This window comes from Onychostoma macrolepis, chromosome 19 (assembly GCF_012432095.1).
Source record: "Onychostoma macrolepis isolate SWU-2019 chromosome 19, ASM1243209v1, whole genome shotgun sequence".
In the NCBI taxonomy this organism is placed as follows: Eukaryota; Metazoa; Chordata; class Actinopteri; order Cypriniformes; family Cyprinidae; genus Onychostoma; species Onychostoma macrolepis.
Window position 1 is genome coordinate 22,064,068 of NC_081173.1, and position 20,397 is coordinate 22,084,464.

At 37.6% G+C, this 20,397-nt stretch overlaps 1 protein-coding gene across 3 annotated transcripts in view; it reads right to left on the bottom strand.

Moving 5' to 3' along the window:
- grb10a (growth factor receptor-bound protein 10a) overlaps positions 1–20,397 on the bottom strand; it is a 76,844-nt gene that overhangs the window by 45,956 nt on the left and 10,491 nt on the right. For 2 of the 3 annotated variants that reach the window (XM_058752735.1, XM_058752736.1), the window contains exons 2-3: positions 18,780–18,892; positions 8,660–8,753 (exon numbers count right to left, since the gene is read on the bottom strand). In XM_058752735.1, the coding sequence (XP_058608718.1) occupies positions 8,660–8,753; positions 18,780–18,830 (145 nt within the window). In that variant the 5' untranslated portion in view covers positions 18,831–18,892. The remainder of the gene's footprint in view (positions 1–8,659; positions 8,754–18,779; positions 18,893–20,397) is intronic. The other variant, XM_058752737.1, reaches the window with a different exon arrangement.

Below are 20,397 nucleotides of genomic sequence, written 5' to 3' on the forward strand. Positions count from 1 at the left end.
CTCACAGAACATTCTTCCAAAAGTCTTGGGGATCAGCCAGGTGCTCTTTGGCAGATGAGAGATGAGCGTTTATGTTCTTGGTTAGCAGTGGTTTCCACATTGCTCCTCTCCCAGCCCACATTTCTTTGGAAGAGTTTTTTAGGATCCTGTGGCTTCCTGGATGATTTTAAGCTGAGCCTTTGGACACACTTTGACAGATCGGCCACAGAACATTCACCACCATGTCCACTTGTTTTCCATATGCATTATGGTTTAGTGGTGTCCCAGAATTTCAGAAATTGATATAACTTTATGTTAAGGCAAAAACTTTAGTTACTAGTTTTCCCTTATGTTTATGTAATTTCCTTTTAAGTATGGTTTGTTTAATTGAATATGTATACATCTTGAGATGGTGTAGCATAGCGATTAAGGATCTGGGACAGTATGCAAGATATAATTGTCTTATTTGAACAATATTTGCATAAACTATGAAAACCATGCACTAAATGCACAATGCCGCTAACAATAAATAGCCACAAGATGGCAGTATCAAATTAAATGATTAAACGCCAAAGTGGTCAGCGCTTTGGTCACATTTCCCAGTGTTCCATGATTTGATTGATTCCCTCTAATCTGACTCAGAGCAATTCATCTTGAGTCAATGACCCCACAACGTTACTCACTGACATATCCAAAACCAAACAGTCCACCAATCTTGCGCACACAGAAAACACATCATCATAATACATTCTGTTCTGTGGGAGGAACAGCAGGTAGTTTATGGAATTGGTCTGGAATAACGGTACATGCCTGTTAAATGAAGCAAGCTGGAGTGGTTCAATAGTTAGCGTGTATTTTCACTAACTTGGTTGATGACTGAAATGCTTTAACCTACTGATTGTCATTTGGTTTTGCCTCATGACCTCAAGTGGTAACTTTCACAGTACCAAAACTTAATTTTATCATTAGCATTTAGCGTTATTTTTCTTATTTTTTCCCCTGCCGTCCACAACCTTATCAAAACAGCCCTGAGACACATTTTTGGGTCATGACCCAATAGTTGAGAAGCACTTTGTGCAATTGAGACCCATAATAACTAAGCTTTTAATGCCCTAGACTAGAGTGATCTCCTCAAACAACTGGTACGTTTAAAAGGATAGCAAATCATGCTAAATGTAATGCTAGTGCAGTGTGGGTCACCAAAGTGCTTTTCCTTCATCAGTACAAACAGTTACCATTGCTGAAAAGTGCTGTCCCTAATCGATCCAGACTTGTAAAGCAAAGAGAAGGCGGCAAGATTGCCATGCTATCAGACACAAATAGACAGAAAAGTAAACCTTTATAGACTAGCTAAAAAGAATATTTAGCTAAGCTAGCTCCCTGAGTAACAGAAGCACTTCTCTAGAATATATACGGATTTAAAGCCTGTTCACACCAAGAACGATAACTATAACGTTTTAAATTCTATTAGAATAGAGAAGTCCAAACCACAAATATAATGAAAACAACGCAGGAACAATACTGTTCGATCACTTTCATTTAACTTTTATCAACTACAAATAAATATTAACTAATGTATAGTTGCGATGAAACAGAAGTGACATATTTTCTTTTTGACGTACATCAGAGCGTAACGATTACCAAAAAACATTTTTTTTTTTAAAGATTTATTTATGGGCTTTTTTAAGCCTTTATTTGCACAGGAGAGTATAGAGGAGGAGGAAAGAAATGGGTAGAGGAGGAGGAAAGAAATGGGTGGAGAAAGAGTAGAACAGGATTGGCAATGAGACGGGATTCAAACCTAGGTCCCCACAAGCACAGTTGTGCTGAATGTCGGTGCACTACCCACGAGGCCATTGGTGCCGAGAGAAAGAGGAAACATTTTTTTTTTTTAAAAGAACAAATTTAAGGCAGGAACTTTATTCACTGGTTGTTGATTGGATTTTGAGATGTAGGCCTATCCACTGCACTCAAAGGAGGAGGGAGATGAATGCGTTTCATGCCAATTTTAACTAAGCTAGCTAGCGAATATTAATTTAGCAACACCCGAGTAACCTTAACAACTGACAAATGACCAATCAGAGAAGCTGATTCGAAAACAGATCTAAATCAAAAGCTCTGCTTCTGACTTCCTGTAGAATAACAGCAGTATTCGAACCGCCGTGCATTCCATACATACCCCAGACCCACACAATTCCGCGTGTGTCCCCGAGTGTAAGTTTTCGTGAATGTAAGAAGAGAACTCAGCAAGTACCCTGTTGTCTCCTCAAGCACAAACATACACATAAAATAAGATGAATATGATTGTAAAACAATGAGGTACTACAAGTACAAGATCTTCAAGAGGTACAACGAGTACAAGTGATTATCAAAGAGCTTCTTCCCGTTTACCACTCTCTCATGGTCCAAATATGCTTTGAGAGCTATTAAAGTTTTCCTCGTCTTTCCAAACACTCCCTTCCTCTTTTCTCCATTTCACATTCCTTAAAGTCACCTTACTAACAAATACAAACATTTCCACAATACACCATGGTATTACCATGTAAGGTTACTTTTACTTTAAAAACAATGGTAATACCATGCTACATATAAAAGAACATGCTATTACCATAGTAACATTAAAAAAAAAAAAAAAAACTATATAATTACTATGGTATGACCAAACATCATGACATTACCACAGTATGTGTTGACACCATAGGTTCTTTTTGTATGATATCATGGTAATACCATATTTTTTGCACGTGGTACCAAGGTAAACTAATTTTATTAAAGTTTATATCAAAAAACCATGGCATTAACTTTCTACATGTAAAAGAACATGCTATTACCATGGTATTTTAAAAATGACATTACTATAGTACATGGCGATGCTATAGGCTCTTGTAGTGTTGTCACGGTACCAAAGTTTTTGTATTCGGTACCGATACCGGTGAAAATCCACGGTTCTCGGTACCAATTTCGGTACCACAGCAAAACCCAAAAACATGCCAATTAAAAAATGAAAAAAAAAAATTTTGATTTTTTTTTTAAATTAATTTTTATTAGTCAAACAAAAAAAAAAATCTACAAAAATCAATGCCATTCTTTATACTTATTTAAAATTGTGTTTCATGTTTTTCCACAAGTAATAAAATTATGAAAAACTGTAAACAAATTTAATTTGTCTTTTAATTAATGAAATTTAAACATTTAATTTTTTGCTAAATAAAGGGGATTTACTATTAAAATTAAAACATGGAAGAAATAGTGTGTGATTATTTCTTAAAAGTTTTATACATTTTTTCAACAGTAGTAGTAGTAGCCTATCACATACATTCTACTAAATAATAGTAACGGTACAATGTCTTTAGTTAAACCGAACTTTTATTTATTTTGATGGGTTGCCGTGAATACCTTTAAATTGATGCTGGTTTTACTCAATGAAACGGTAAAATGCTCGTGAAGTGACTCTCAGAGCAGTTCTGGAGATGTTGTTTATGTATTTATGTCCTCATTGAGATGGCAAATGCTGAAATCACCGCGAGCATCACAAGCGCTTCAGTGTATGTAGTAAACAAAACCGCTCGTCTCTGCCATTCATTCATTCACACAGAGACATGCAGAACATACAGAATTCATATTTTAATCGACTTTTGCGGCTTAATATTTACAAATACTGGTCCATATCGTGATTTGATTTAAGTGTAATGACCTACTTTTGATTAATTAATCTAAACTTTGACAAATTCTGTGACATTCCATGTTAAATTATAAATTCCGTTTTTATAACTGGATTCCGAGGTTATAAGATCGCAGAAATCATAGGGCCGTACCCCTCAAGAACCGGGTTGACCGAGTAACATTACTCGGTACCACCGGTACTTAAAAAAACCTGGTAACGTGATGTTTTCATTTCTTTAGTACCAACTTGGTACCGAAGTACCTGGGGCCGGTTGCACCAGCTGTGCGCAAGTTACAACGCAGCCTAGTTGCGACATAAAAAGACACTAAGTTACAACTTACGCACTACTAAATATTTTGGCGTTGCACCAGTAAACTTAGTTTAAACGTAACTCTACGTTCCAACTAAATATTTACGGAAGCCTCTACCCATGAATAACGGTCAAAAAGAGATGGCAGCCAGATTAGATCACATCGATGAACTCGTGATCGATAATGAAGGACCGCATGTTCGTAGGCGAATTTTACGAGACAGACATCATCCTTTGGATATTTATGATGATGTGGACATATATGCTCGTTTGCGCTTTAAAAGAGAGGGAATACTGCGCATAACAGACTTGATAGCGTCTGATATTCAACACTGCCAAATCTCACATTTTTTCCGGTTTGTAACAGACGAGTTTAATTTGCTTTCAATGACTGTTTTGTTTTCTTTGTATCCATCAATTAAAATGAGAATTTCTTCATGACTGAAATTTTTCTTCCTGTTTCTTTTCTCTTCCATACCTTCGATTAAAAATTTGCTTGATTTTGATGACTTAAACGTTAGACGTTAACGTCTTTTTTCAGGTTCAATTTACGCGGAGTTCAGTCTAACAATTTGAAGGCATTTGATTGGGTAAGAAACATATACGTCATTCTATGCGACTACACATTACTTTACGGAGAGCTTACGGACTACTAGCTACGTCCTGCCTTACAAACAACTGGTGCAACCGAAGTAAGTACAAATTTAGTTACAAACTAGCAAGTAGTTACTAAGCCTCTAGTGTGGACGCAATGTTCTAATTTACGTAAGAACTTACGAATGACTGGTGCAACCCTACCCAGGTCTTTTGACAACGCTAGGCTCTTGTATGTTACCATCCTGTTCTCACACTTAATGCACACTCGCAAATTATAAATCCTCAATGCATCATATTCAAGTTAAACTATTGACTGCATGCTGGATTGTTTTCAGGGCGGGTTTTAGAAAGAGGGTGTGTCTAATTGACCCTTTGCAAAGACCTGCCCCCCTTAGTTACGGTTGCTATTAAAGCAAGAAATAAACATGAATGAACATTAGAAGGTATTTTATTTCAGCTGTGGAAAGATGTCAATACACTATTTTAAAGGGGGCATAACACACACAGTTTCACCCAATCTCATGTTATTAATTAATCTTGAGTACCTAGAGTAGTACTGCATCCTTCATATCTCCAAAAAGTATTTAGTTTTATCATATTCATAAAAGAAAGATACAGCTTGACGATTCTTTCCGAAAAAAGCCGAGCTCCTGGAGGCGCGCCGTGGGCGGAGCTAAAGAGTGACGAGCACTTGCGCCGATCGCCAATAAAACAGAGACATTTGATGCCGTTTCACTTACTGTCTGCTGTTCTGAATAATGACCAGTATCTTTTATAGCTGGGACCGCTCCATCTTTCAGTATCTAATGATGTGCAAATCCAGCGTCGAACTGGGCCTTGTTTATAAAACGTACATCAACAAACACACTTGAGAAACTCCAACTGCATCCACTGTTTACGTAACGCTGGGTTCTTCGGGAAACTGAACAAGGTTATCGTTCCCTCAAAAACACACTTCTTTAGAGACATTCTTCCCGAGCGAATCCCGTGCAGTGCAGCCGAATGAAGCGCGTTGATGGGCTGTTCTTGCTCTGGTCGATGCGTGCACAGGCGCGTTCTTCCGGGAGAAATGCCCATATAAGGAGTTCCACCGTCATTTACGTCAGCAAGACCCATGATCGAAAAAAACTCTCTGAAACTTGTACGAACCCGGAAGTGAGATTTTTGGCACAGAAATACATCCAAATTGTTTTATGAAACTTTGTTCATGCTTATGAGAATCCAACTCTTTAACAGTGTAAACAACTCTGAATGCATGAAACAGCATTGTACCCCCCCCCTTTTAGGTTCAAGACCACCTACCTTAATCTACTCTCGGTTACGGCGGATTCTGCGATATGATCGGTCAGATCGCCTGTCAATCAAGCTCCCTGCGAAGGGTCTAATTTAGTGGACAAGTCTAACAAACGTTCCTTACAACCAGTTCACTCTGGTTTATCACTTATTGTAAGAGGGACACACAATACGTTGACTATTAACATCAGACCTTGTCAAACAACTAACAATAACAAACAATACAGTGCAAATAAATTAGCTACACAGCTAATTATAACATTCATTAGCAATCTATAAGAAGATTCCTAGCTGTAGCTAGAAGTGATTTTTTTCAAAAGAGGATATACAGATCTCTTCAGTGGCTAATACTGTCAGACAGACTGTCTCTTTCCTGTTGTTTTTCTTTCAACTCTCTTTCCTGACTGTGGAACTGTGTTTCAGAAGACGGTCCAACCTCATGTGCCCAGCTCTCTCTGTCTCTCTTTGTGTGTACTGAATATAGGTCACCTCATATAACTCCAGCCTCAACTTATAGAATGCAAACAGGCATGTAAGTGCAAGCATGTACTCATGCACCCCCACCCACCCAGTGGCTTGCCACAGAGGACCAGAAACAAACACAACAAGAAAGATTTATAGGTTTATGCCTGTGTATGTATGGGATACAGGAGTACTGCCATCTCGACCTGCCCAGTAGGAAGCCATCAACGTTCCCCACGAGGAAATTGGCTTAATATGCAGACTAAATAATGTCTCATTGAGCATCTAAATATGCAGAAAGGTTTGTGAGAGGATTCAGAGTAGAGGAAAGAAAACATCATTACCTCAGAATATAAACAGAAGTAGTTAATAAAAAGTCTGCATCAAGACTCTGTTTACTTAGCATACATATTTGTCCCGAAAAGTTAACTAAATATGACAAACTCTCCCTTTGATCTCAGTTTGAGGATGCTCTCATTTGGAAAAAATGAATCATAAATAATTTGTATTACTGTTTTCCGGATGCAGGGGTTTTAAAACAATTTTATACCAAGATGGGTTTTTTTTGGAGGACTCAATTCCTAAAATACAAAAGGCAGCTATATTTATGTATAAAGGATAAATATATGTATGTGTGTGTGTGTACATATATAAACTTTCTGAACTCCTAGGGGCTCATTGGACCCAGTTCCCAAACCTCTGCTTTAAGTGGTAGGGTTACTTACTATAAATTAGTATTTAGAATTATCTATATAAAAAAACAATAGACAGCCAAGATGCATGCATGTATCAATGTCAGCGATGCCAGTTCTTATAACCCTGACCAGTGTAACCAGCCCACAGTGTATATATGTCTACACACAATAGCCTGCTGTGGCTTTCTGAAAAATCTATATGCTTCAGGGTAGTGACACGTTAAAGCAAGGCAGCATCTGGAGAGCAGAGCAGGACACACACACACGCACGCACAAGATCTACGGCCAACAGCCTTGCTCACGGCTAGAAAATGGTTAGCGATTCAGGAAAGGCCCTGGCTTGCACAGCTCATGGAGGATATACAACGCTAAGTGCAGCTACAGGAGGGGTCGCCAGTAACCTCTGTGACCTTACAGAACCCAGTGACCTCCACAATGCTACTGAGGACAAATGCTGCCTGTGCGATCCAATTAGATGTTGCCACTCAAAATGCAACAGAACTAAAGTAATTAACCGTTCGAAAAGACCCGCCCTCCTTAGTTACTGTTGCCATACCCGACAAACATTGCCGCTTTCACACTACAAATCATGTTCTCATGCAGTGAAAAATACAATCGCAGAGCAAAGAGGAAACTGAAAACGTGCCGACAGACAAGACAGAGTAGGCTACTTCTGGTATGAAACAAGGAGTCAGGACTCTCAGCTTTCAAATTTTGTTATTTTTAAAGAAATTCAAATAAATACCGTTTTGTGGCTCTTTAATGTTGTTACAGATCACTGTATTGAACCAGTTCAAACACGTGAACCAATCGTCTTTTCATATTTATGTAAATAAACATGAATAAACATCAGAAAGTATTTTATTTCAACTGCGGAACACACCATTTTTCAAGTTTAAGTCCACCGAAGTTAATCTACTCTTCTATCTGATTTGTGGTTAAGGCTAGAAGGGATACAGCTGCGGCTACTGGGCATGTGCATTTACATATTTTACGAGCCAACGATATAACGTGAAACCTATGAAAATGGTTTAAAAAGCACATGGCGCCATAGTTTCATCACTTTACAGTGTCGCAATGACCGTCTTTTTGCAGTAAAGGATCTGTCAGTTTAATGAGTGGGAAGATGACATGAAGCGACAAGAGGTTAGCTGCATTGAAAACAGATGAGTGCACAGCACATGTGCATACAGCTCCCAATCGGGGCGAAGTCCACAGGATTTTATCCACAGAATGAAAAGAGCACACGTTTTAACATTTTATTATTTAACACTCAGTTTTGTTTTGTTTTAACTTAAGCGCTGCAAGCCAGTACAGCACTGGACATGGACAAATCTTGTGTGTAAAACAAGTACTTTAAAGGAATTTCTTAGCTTATTGCCGTTACTGTGGCAACCAATAACAGCACAGCTTAACTCTCCGCATATTTTTATACTTAGTTATATTGAAAAACTTTAAATTCAGTCTATCTTTTTTGCCCTGTTTTAACATGGATTTTTATGGAGACCGGCCGTAGATATCGGTCAAGATGGCAGATAGCAGTGCCTGCACATAATATCCGTGTTCTGATTGGTCAGATCGCCTGTCAATCAAGCTCCCTGCAAACGGTCAATTGAATGTACAGGAATAAAACCAGAGAACGACCCTTTAATAACCCACCTGGGTGATTAGGAGAATTCAGATTGGACGACTGCTGGAAGCTTGAACCGATGAGATTTGACGGTCTGTGAGGGGGGGTGCGGTCAACATTGTCCTGAAGAAAAGTGAAAAAAAAAACGGAGAAGGTCAGACAGCTCAAGTAGGAACATAAAAATATATATGAAGAGATGCATGCAAGCTGATGTCTCTGCCACTTTATGCAATGACCAATACTTTATGAGAATTTCAGGCTATAGTGTGCTTCTAATGTGTATACTTCTAATCTTTAATGGAACAATTCACCCCCAAAAAATTGTCATCACTTGCTCACCCTTATTAATGTTCTTCTTGTATGATTTACTTCCTTCTATCAAGTAAAAAAAAGTTAATATTTTGAAAAAAAAAAATAATAATAAAATACTGGTCACTCTTCAAAATAATGAAAGTGAATGAGGATTGAAAGCAAGGTTGCTCAATGATGACAAAAATCATAATCAAATATCTTGGTTAATATTGGGATCACAAGAGTACAATATATTATATTACATACATATACAGTGGTGTGAAAAAGTGTTGGCCCCCTTCCTGATTTTTTATTTTTTTTTGCATGTTTGTCACACTTTAATGTTTCAGATCATCAAAAATTTAAATATTAATCGAAGATAACAAGCAAACACAACATGCTGTTTTTAAATGAAGTTTTTTATTATGAAGGGAAAACAAAATTCAAACCCACATGGCCCTGTGTGAAAACGTGCTTGCCCCCTAACTCTAATAACTGGTTGGGCCACCCTTTGCAGCAACAACTGCAATCAAGCGTTTGCGATAACTGGCAATGAGTCTTTCACGTCGCTGTGAAGGAATTTTGGCCCACTCTTCTTTGCAGAATTGTTTTAATTCAGCCACATTGGAGGGTTTGAGTATGAATGGACTGTTTAAGGTCATGCCACAGCATTTCAATAGGATTTAAGTCCAGACTTTGATTTGGCCACTCCAAAATTGTCCTGCTGCATAACCCAAGTGCACTTGAGCTTGAGGTCACAAACTGACGGCCGGACATTCTCCTTCAGGATTTTCTGATAGAGTGCAGAATTCATGGTTCCATCAATTATGGCAAGTCATCCAGGTCCTGAAGCTGCAAAGCAGCCTTAAACCATCACACTACCACCACCATGTTTGACAGTTGGTATGATGTTCTTTTTATGAAATGCTGTGTTGGTTTTACGCCAGATGTAACGGGAAACACACCTTCCAAAAAGTTCAACTTTTGTCACATCAGTCCACAGAATATTTGCCCAAAAGTCTTGGGGACAATCAAGATATTTTTTGGCAAATGTGAGATGAGCCTTTGTGTTCTTTTTGGTCAGCAATGGCTTTTGCCTTGGAACTCTCCCATGGATGCTGTTTTTGACCAGTCTCTTTCTTATTGTTGAATCATGAACACTGACCTTAACTGAGGCAAGTGAGGCCTGCAGTTCTTTAGATGTTGTTCTGGGTTCTTTTATGACCTCCTGGATGAGTTGCCTTTGTGCTCTTGGAGTAATTTTGGTAGGCCGGCCACTCCTGGGAAGGTTCACCACTGTTCCAAGTTTTCTCCATTTGTGGATAATGGCTCTGACCATGGTTTGCTGGAGTCCCAAAGCCTTAGAAATGGCTTTATAACCCTTTCCAGACTGATACATGTAAACTATTTTGTTTCTCATCTGTTTATGAATTTCTTAAGATTGCGGAATGATGTGTTGCTCTTTAAACATGCTTCACTTTGTCAGACAGATTCTATTTAAGTGATTTCTTGATTCAACAGGTCTGGCAATAATCAGGCCTGGGTTTGGCCAGTGAAATTTAACTCTGCTTTCTAAAATAATGTGGTTAATCACAGTTATTTCATGATTTAATAGGAGGGGGCAAACACTTTTTCACACAGGGCCATGTGGGTTTGGATTTTGTTTTCCCTTCATAATAAAAAACTTCACTTAAAAACTGCATGTTGTGTTTACTTGTGTTATCTTTGATTTAATATTTAAATTTGTTTGATGATCTGAAATATTAAAGTGTGACAAACATACAAAAAATTTAAAAATCAGGAAGGGGACCAACACTTTTTCACACCACTGTAAGTAGGCTATATACATTTAAATAAATAATATAAAAATTATATTAAAAAACAAATAATATCAACTATGTTGGATACTATATTTCAAATCTTCTGAAGTCATGTGATTAAATGATGACAGTTTTTGGGTGACCTATTCTTTAAATGTCATGGTTTGCATTTAATTTGGAAATGGGCAAATACTCCAATATAGACTTCATCTCTGAAATAATAGGCAAGGCAAGTTTATTTATATAGCACATTTCATACACAGTGGTAATTCAAAGTGCTTTACGTAAAAGGAAGTGAAATAGTCATTAAAAAAATAAAAATCACAACAATAAAAAATAAATATAAAGGAAATTATATAAAAATTGATTTAAAATTAATTTAAAAGTTAAAAATAAAAAATGATTATACACAAAATACAGTACAATTAGTTCAGACGTAGCACAGTGCTCATTCAACAACTGCACAATAAAAAAACGTCAATTTATATGTCTATAACCTAAAACAAATTGACGGCAAATGCACAAATATACAGTCAGAGGTGTCAAGTAACGAAGTACAAATACTTCGTTACCTTACTTAAGTAGAAATTTTGGGTATCTGTACTTTACTGGAGTAATTATTTTTCAGCCGACTTTTTACTTCTACTCCTTACATTTTCACGCCATTATCTGTACTTTCTACTCCTTACATTTTCACACCATTATCTGTAGCCTACTTTCTACTCCTTACATTTTAAAAATAGCCTCGTTACTCCCATTTCATTTCGGCTTGTCATCGTTCAAAAAAAAAAACCTATCCAGATAAATCCCGCCATCCGGATCGAGTGAATTTGATTGTGGTTGGATGAGAAGTATAAACTATACCATTCCGACATCCTATTGGTTTGTACGCGATCCATCGCACCTGCACATGACACAAATCACGTCACACTTTAGCAAGGACTCTGGGGTCGTTACTCAAAAAATATTATTTCTTAAAAGTTATTATTTCTCCACTACTGGCTCATTTATCAAACTGGTGCTTTCTCTTCGTCCTCCGCAAATTAAGTTACAGTAAGTAGTTCGGTAGAGAGACGTTTGAATAAATTAGCGTTTGTGATTGACAATGTTGTGATAAGTAGGCTATACTAACTTTGTAACTCGTTACCCCCAACACTGGACACAGCAGACGTATGTAGCCAAGTACGAAGATGTCCGTGGCAGAGACTCAAGAAGAGAACTCGAGCGAAATGTAACTGATGTAGATTACTCTGTTGTTGTACATACAGCATTGAGTCCAAAGTGTTTGTTACATCTTCTAGACAAATGTGACATTGTTGCCATTAGCTATAGAATGAGCATAGTACAAACCTGGACGGTATCAGGATTGAGTTTATTAATCACTTGGATTAATCATTCATTTTGACAGCACTAATGTTTATTGTATATAGACAGGGGTGCACATAAGTGGTCCGCATGCGCGACCAAAATGAAAAATGCGCTGCGTAAATAAGTTGTGACAGCGCTTTTGCGTACCGACATGGTTGACCATTTTAGATCGACAAACTGTACTGTATAAGATTTCTATCCAAACTGAAAGCATAATCTAGGCTACCTGCTGCCGTTTTCAAAGCAAAACTGTCTGTGACATTTCATACACTGACGCAATTCCATCAGCAGCGCTAAACCCGGAAGCGCATAATACTTACTTGCCGGCAAAATTTACGTTTGAAAATGATGAAATTTAAAATAAAAATAATGATAATAATAAAAAATATTAACATTTTATTTTTAGGTTTACTATGAAATAATTGCATTTGTATTATCACACTTGATTATTTATTTATTTATTTTTTAGTTAGTTTATTTATATATATATATAAACAAAAAAAATAAATGAAGTGCAATAATATTATCATCACTATTATTAATTAATGTTTTATAGTTATAGTTTATGGGTCACACTACATGCCATGGCCTGTGTGAGGACCAAACCAAATCTCCAGGTTCTCATATGAGAACCAGGCTGAAAAACTTATGTGCACCCCTGTATATAGACAACCATACAAGGGTAATTGTTACTAAGCCTGCCCTGGGTACAGCAATTTTTTGTCCGTTGCCCTCACAGATTCCTGCAGCTAAGCTTGGGTGTACATTTACATTCCAATAAAGGTTAATGATGACATTCCTCTGAAGTTTGACTTTTGCACCATTACAATACTTATAGGCAACTAGTCATCATATCTTCCGCTCCATGAAACACGTTAATGCTCAGTAGTACACATATATGGTTCTTTAATGTATTTGCATTGTACTAAAATGCGTTCATTTTAATGGGCATATATGCGGCTGAAACAGGTAGCCTAGTGCAACCCAAATTTTTCAACATTAACATTTTAATATAACATTATAGTCATTATGGCCTTTAGAAAATGTTTTTGAGGAGGTGGGGTAGTGCACAATAGGCCCTGTGGCGTGACCTAAGCTTTTATCCTTAATGGCATTTTTTCCTTACATTACTTTTACTTTTATACTTTAAGTAGTTTTGAAACCAGTACTTTTACACTTTTACTTGAGTAAAAAGCTTGAGTTGATACTTCAACTTCTACAGAAGTCTTTTTAAACCCTAGTATCTATACTTCTACCTGAGTAATGAATGTGAATACTTTTGACACCAGTGTATACAGTATATATTGTATGTGGACTGAATTCAAAAACAGAATCAATGTGAGCAAAAAATATATATAATGCATGTCTTTGACAGTAGCAATTACATGCATATGTGTGTATGAAAGTCCCATCCATCATTCCAATGCATCAACATAGAATGCAGAGCAAAAAAGGCAAACTATGCACACAGCAACAGCTCTAGTGCTTTCAAACCGCACACACAATCTCACACCATATAATTCAAAGCAGAATGCACAAAGCTGGAAGTAGTCGTCCCAGAAAAAATAATAAAAAATAAAGCCACATTTTCAATTTCCAGTTTTCTAGGAAACCTAAGAACATGGAAGCTGAGTTTCCAGGAACTAGCCTCTGCCAGAGGTCCCCATGCTCTCTTTTCTGCCTGCCTTCTTTCTATTTCTCTCTTCTGCTCTCTCTTCTGCTCTCTCTTCACGCTGCACCAAGCCAGCCGGCTCTCAGAAAAGAGAAAAACATCTATAAAAACGAGAAGGGAAATTTACAGCTCTGAGAAAGCTTCTCTAATGCTTCAGCCAGTGTACTGTTAATCTTGCGCAGTGTTAAGACCAAAAAAAAGTCAACAAATGCTGCACAACACCAACAGAAGGTATTAACTTTTTATTTGCTCATTTAAACAGGGTTTAATTTGGGCCATATTACTTTAAATTCAAACTGTAAAGGCTTTTTACATACTTTTTATTCTCTTCAAGGAAGCTCAAAAGTGGAACGCACCAGGATCTGTAGCAGGGGATGACAGAGGAATACGAGAGGGGGTGTATGTATATGTATATATGTATATGTATATATATGTGTGTGTGTGTGTGTGTGTGTGTGTGTGTGTGTGTGTGTGTGTGTGTGTGTGTGTGTGTGTGTTGTACTTGGATGGGCTCCAGGCCTTGTGTCCGTTATGTAAACCTTAACCCCCAGCTGATTCCACAGGGCAACAAAGACAGCGAATTTCCTAGAAAGGGAGGTCACGTGACCCAAGTAGAGCCTTGGCTATTGACTAGGCTAAAGAGTGGTTAAAAATCCAAAGCATTTTGGAGTTGACCTCTGACCCCGAAAGCTATAACTTGGCCATTCTAGGCACTGATGTGATACACAAACATTAACACAACTGCTCAACTTTCCCATTTGGCTCTTGGTGACCAAACACCCAGCTATAAACCTGAAACACAATTCCAAGTCTCCTTTTGACTTATGACCTCTGATCCTAATCGTCATCCTCATTAACTACAAGCAACTTAAGACTTGCAACTCTCCATGTAACTAATCCCTAACCATAACTAAAGAGGCAGAAAAATAATGGATAACAGACTGACTGAAATAAATTTGCAGATATGATACTAAGAAAGATTAAATAAAGATGTACACTTATCAGGAAAAAAATCTATAAGACTACATATAGAGAAACACTGGGCAGGAAGAAAAAAAAAAAAAAAAAAAAAAAAAAGTGAGAAAATACAGGGATAAAACGATATAAAAGGGGACATGAACTGAGAAACCAAAATTCCCTTGATCTTCTGACATATAAAAAGTCATTGTACTATAAAATACATCCTGTAAGTTTCAGAACTCAAAACTTTGTCGTTAGTCTAAAAAGAGCTTATATTGAAGGCAGTTTGCCAAAACAACAGCTTGTGGAATGTTCTACTCTATGATGTAATAGTGTGGATAAGCACCGCCTCCACAGAGGAAGATCAATGCCTGCTTCTACAGCACTGCCTGTTTAGCCCCGCCCACTGATTCGAGCATGTAGTGTTTACAAGAGAGGCGAACACAGGTCTACGCAGAAACCAAACAAAGATACTCTGAAGACAACAAGATGCTGTGCAGTGCCAAGTTGTGGAAAAACAGTGTTTGTGTTGCCTTCCTTCTGATCCCAATGTAAGGAAAGAGTGGATCTTTTTAATGAAGATCCAGACCGCTTCAGGAAGAACTTGGTCCTTTGCTCACTTCATTTTACTGCGAATTCGTTTACAAACAAGGCACAATTTGATTCTGTATTTTCAAAAAGATTGAATCCGACAGTAATGTAGCAACATACGTGCGAGTAACCGTTTTCATTACGTGGTCACTACTGATTTGTCTCTTCTTACGGATCGTTTGATATTTATTGAGTTGTTTATGCCTTTTTGACAAATCACAGCAGCGTCCATCTGTGAGGAACGTACGCTGTCAAACATACACAACTCTTAGCCAATCACAGCAGTGGGCGTATACTTCCGAGTCTACAATCCGCCACGCCCATTCAAACAGAGCATTCTGATGAGGGGGTTAAAAACTAGGGCTGTCGCAGTGAAGGAATTTCCCTTGCGGTAATTTTGAGTGGCTAAATAGTGCGGTATGCGGTTATTTCACCTGCGAGTTCTATAAGGGCTGTCAGTCAGTGCAGTTTCATTGTTTCGCCTCAAAGTGGCGGCAAGAGACTGGCTTTTAGTGAGTCTTTAAACCGTTCATTCGACTACACGTCGACTAAAACGCTGATTCATTCAAAGAGAGAAACTGCGCCGCTGATTCATTCAAAGAGAGAAACCGCGCCACTTTTAAAGGTCGATGCCAAGACAGAGATTTCGCTTTCCTTGGACATGACAACCTGTTTTCACAAATATACAAGACTCGGCCTGAAGTTCAGACGCAGGTAATCGCACGCAATCAGTCGATCTCTCTCTCATTCGCTGTCTGTTTAGGCTTAAGTGCAAATTTACTGAGCCTCTGTATAAAATCAGCATGGTACACATTGTTATCATTACTAATATTCAGTACACATGCACGAAGTGTAAAACGAGAAGGGCGTAACCTTACGAAAAACAAAACATGGAAATATCGCGGTTGCTGCGGTTGTTGAATTCCTCTGCGGTTATTCTCGTCAATAGCGTAGTATTGCGATTATCGCGACAGCCCTATTAAAAACAGACAGAAAACAGCTGATTACTTCTAAATTATGATTTTTTTTTATGTAAAAATCTTGATAACATTGTAAGTGGACCTCAGAGAACAGAACAAAATAAAGATAAAAAATAAAAAAAAAGGTTCATGACCCCTTTAAAATTCTGGCCAATAACAATAAGCTACTAAATATTTTCATGTCATAGCGATAAATGGTCAATATTAAAAATTCTATTCTATTATCTAAATATAAACAAACCTAAAAACTAAATGCATTTCAATTTAAGCATTATTATAAATGTACAGGATGATATATAATGTACAATATGAAAAATGCATATATTAATGAGATTTGCTAAAGATTACATTTAATTCATTTTTAAAGATTAACTTCAAAACATTAAAATATATGAGAAATAAGCATGCACAATTTCAATAATACTGATAAATCTCTGACAAATAAATGAATTTGTTAATTAATAATGAAAAATATCTCTAATTCGATAATGAGTATATACAGATATATATGGAGGACCAAATTACTCAAAATGAAATCATTAATCAAATATTTAAATTGTTAAATACATGATTAAATACAACTAGGGATGCATCGATACCATTTTTTCAGAACCGATCCGATCCCAAACATTCTGAGTATCTGCCGATGCCAGCACAGTTTTTTGTTTAATCAATGAAGAATTTCTATATCTCAGTGTAGGGATGGCTCGATACCATAATTTTGGCTTCGGTACGATACCAGAATGTAATACCTCAGTATCGATACCATAGGTGACAAATAACCAGCCTCAAAAGATAAGTGAATTTAAAACAATTTTATAATAATTATTATTAATAATAATAATAATAAAACAGATTCATATCTTAATACCTTTGTATCAAACTAACAAAAAACCTACAGAGAACATAGGTTACATTTTGACTGAGTTTGAAGAAAAAAAAAAAATACAACTGAAGTTGCGCAATTAATGCAACAAATGTTGCTTTATTGTAAAGTGTTATTCTAACAATCAAAGTAATATTCAAAATCACGTTATTACTTCTCTCTCTCTCTCTGATTGTTTTCAGATTTCAGACTCAGCCAAAGAAAAAGCATTAAATATAAATCTAATTCTCTCGCTTGCTTCATATTAGCGATCGCGCGTGTCAGAAACATTCCCTTCATATATGATACTAAAATTAATATAGCAAAACTCTTGCTCAATTCAAATTCAATTAATATTCGATTGTATGAAATGCAAGTGCATATATTACTTGACAAAAACTTCACTGATTCGAGCGTGTCACTCTGTATGTGCGCTTATTAGTTGTAAATAAAAGTTCAAATTAAATCTGAATTTATGAGTGATGCACTCACCTGTCGATCTCTTAATTCTCTGAAAAGATCAAGATGAGTAAGCGACAAATGCTTAAAAAGATCTGATGTGTCCCTGTGGCAACATGATTATAGCAACGCTTGCATACAGGTGCAGTAAGGTCAGTTCGTTCACCTTTGTCATCTGTTTTGTATCCAAAGTAATGCCATATTTCACTTCTACTGTTCGCTTTATTTATTAATTTCGGGTGCGTTGATAGTTTCATGTGTTTGATCCATCGCGTTGTTCTGTTGTCACATTTACCAGTTGCGCAGCAATTTGGGAAGCACTGCCACCTACAGGTGCACTTCGCAACTGCAGCGTATGAAATACCAAATTGAGTAAAATTATGATATTGTACCGTTTGAAATATCATATACGGCCCCTTTAAAGCCTCAAAGAGAAAAAGAGCAGAACCACAGTGCAAGCCAGGGTTCCTGAGTTGTGTATGCCTGAAGTGAATATTTGGGCAGCGTTGCCCCCCTGCTTGGGAAGATCCAGGCCAGGTGCCTGTGGCTCTGAGAAACCCCCTGCAGAGTTATATACGGCCACAGACAGAGGGTGGCCCACACCCCTGCCTTCACTGTATACACTCAAGCTCTGCCACGTTCACAAGCACCAGCCACTTGTATAGCCATCCCGGGTGGGGGCAGGGAAGAAGTGGGAGGGTCTGAGAAAGAAACAGTTTCTGGAAGTGCTGCATAGTTTATAAAATTTAAACGAAAGGAATCATATTAGAGAGAGTGAGAATACAAGCAGAGTCAAATATAGAGAGAGGGCTGACTGCGTAGCCCGGGTATAAATAGCAACAGCCGCCACTTTGCATGTCAGCATGTCAGCTGTGTGGCACCATGGAAACGCCATGGCGACGAAAGGCATGCGGACATGCCACAGAACCCTCGGGAACCGCTGTGCTGAAGCGATGAGTCCCCTCGTGCTAGTTCAGGAGGATTTGTGCATGTGAGCGTTCAGGTTTTCTGTGCAGATTCCGCTCGAGGAGTCATTACAGCATGGTCAGGAAACACTGACACAGTGACCTGATGAACTTGAAAGCTCAGTAGACTCCATTGCTTCAGAAGGGGCAATACAGATACTTCTATACTAGGCTTTACCTGGTAGTTTGGATGATGGAGGAAGTAGTCTGGGCATCCAGCTAAGGCCATACTCGGAGTCCCCACAATTGGTGTGAGCTGTCACATGCACCTCCAAACCCCTGTGCAACAGCCTGAGAGAAAACAAAGAGAGACTTTAATATTGCAAAATATACTGAATCTCAGTGATGACCACTTTGCAATAGAGGTCTGCATTCCCACGGCTCTCCCGCGGGAACTGCGGGACCTAACCAGATTTCTTGTGACGCGGGATTAAATTCCTGAATAAAACGTGGTAGCGGTCGGTAACTCTGGTGTAATTTGAATGGGAGCGGGCAGCCTAACAATATCCCGTTCACGACGTCCTTTCAGAACAGCACAGATTCTGCGCTTTATTCTTATTGACCACCGGTACAGCCTGCACTCAGGACTGTTATGCATGCGCTGCACGCTTGAACCAGTGCTTTCTGCGTCACGCATTTTATTTGTGAGGTTTGTGCGCAGCATGTGCGTGGCGATGCTCAGAGCAGGCTGTAGCCTAACGGAGGTAAATATACGGCCTCAGACAGAACAGGCAGGTTGTCTATGAGTGACAGAGCAGAATAAGGATGGAGCGAAGTGTGGATGTGCCGTCTTTGAAGGACATTCAGTTTTGTTTATATTTAGCTTAGCCTATCATTTTAAATTACAGATGCCGTAGCCTATTTATTTATTTTACTGTGTACAGAAAAATGTTAAACGAATTTAGTATTTTGACAAGACAAATAAAAATAGCTAATAGGCTATTTTTGTACAACCTACATTTTTATTTTTTTTCGCTGCGACTTTTTCCTATTGTGTTGTAAATGTTAAACGAATTGTATCCTGACAAGACGAATAAAAATAAGAAATACAATTTTTGTACAACATTTTTATTTTCTCTGTGACACTTTTTTTCCTACCGTGTTGGCAGCAAAATGTTAAACGAATTTTGTGTTTGTGTCTTAAGACACAAAATTTGTTTAACATTTTTCTATAAATAAATTAGGGATGTAACCATTACCGGTTTGACGATAAATCATGATAAAAAAATTCACCACGGTTAGTATTAGCGTTTAATTTTTTAATCATCATTAAAACCGAAATACTATCATTAAAAAAAATAAATACTGTCCAGCATAAAGCAGTTTTCAGTAACAGTCTCACGTGCGCACAGCAGCAGAGTAACTTGGTTTCATTTTGAGCGAAAACACGGCGGAAAAGCTGGGAGGTTTTAAAAGAGTGCTATACAAATTAATTCTAAAATATTCTAATATTTTGAGATACTGATTTTTGACTTTCATGAGCTGTAAGCTCTAATCATCAAAATTAAAAGAAATAAACATTTGAAATATATCAGTCTGTGTGTAATGAATGAATATAATATACAAGTTTCACTTTTTGAATGGAATTAGTGAAATAAATCAACTTTTTGATGATATTCTAATTATATGACCAGCACCTGTACAAGCATAACATTTTAAAGGGGTCATGAACTGCCTTTTGTACTGTTCTCTGAGGTCCACTTATAATGTTATCAAGATTTTTACATAAAAAAAACTATCATAATTTTAAAGTAATAGGCTATTAGCTAAAGTAACCTGTCCGTTTTTAACCCCCC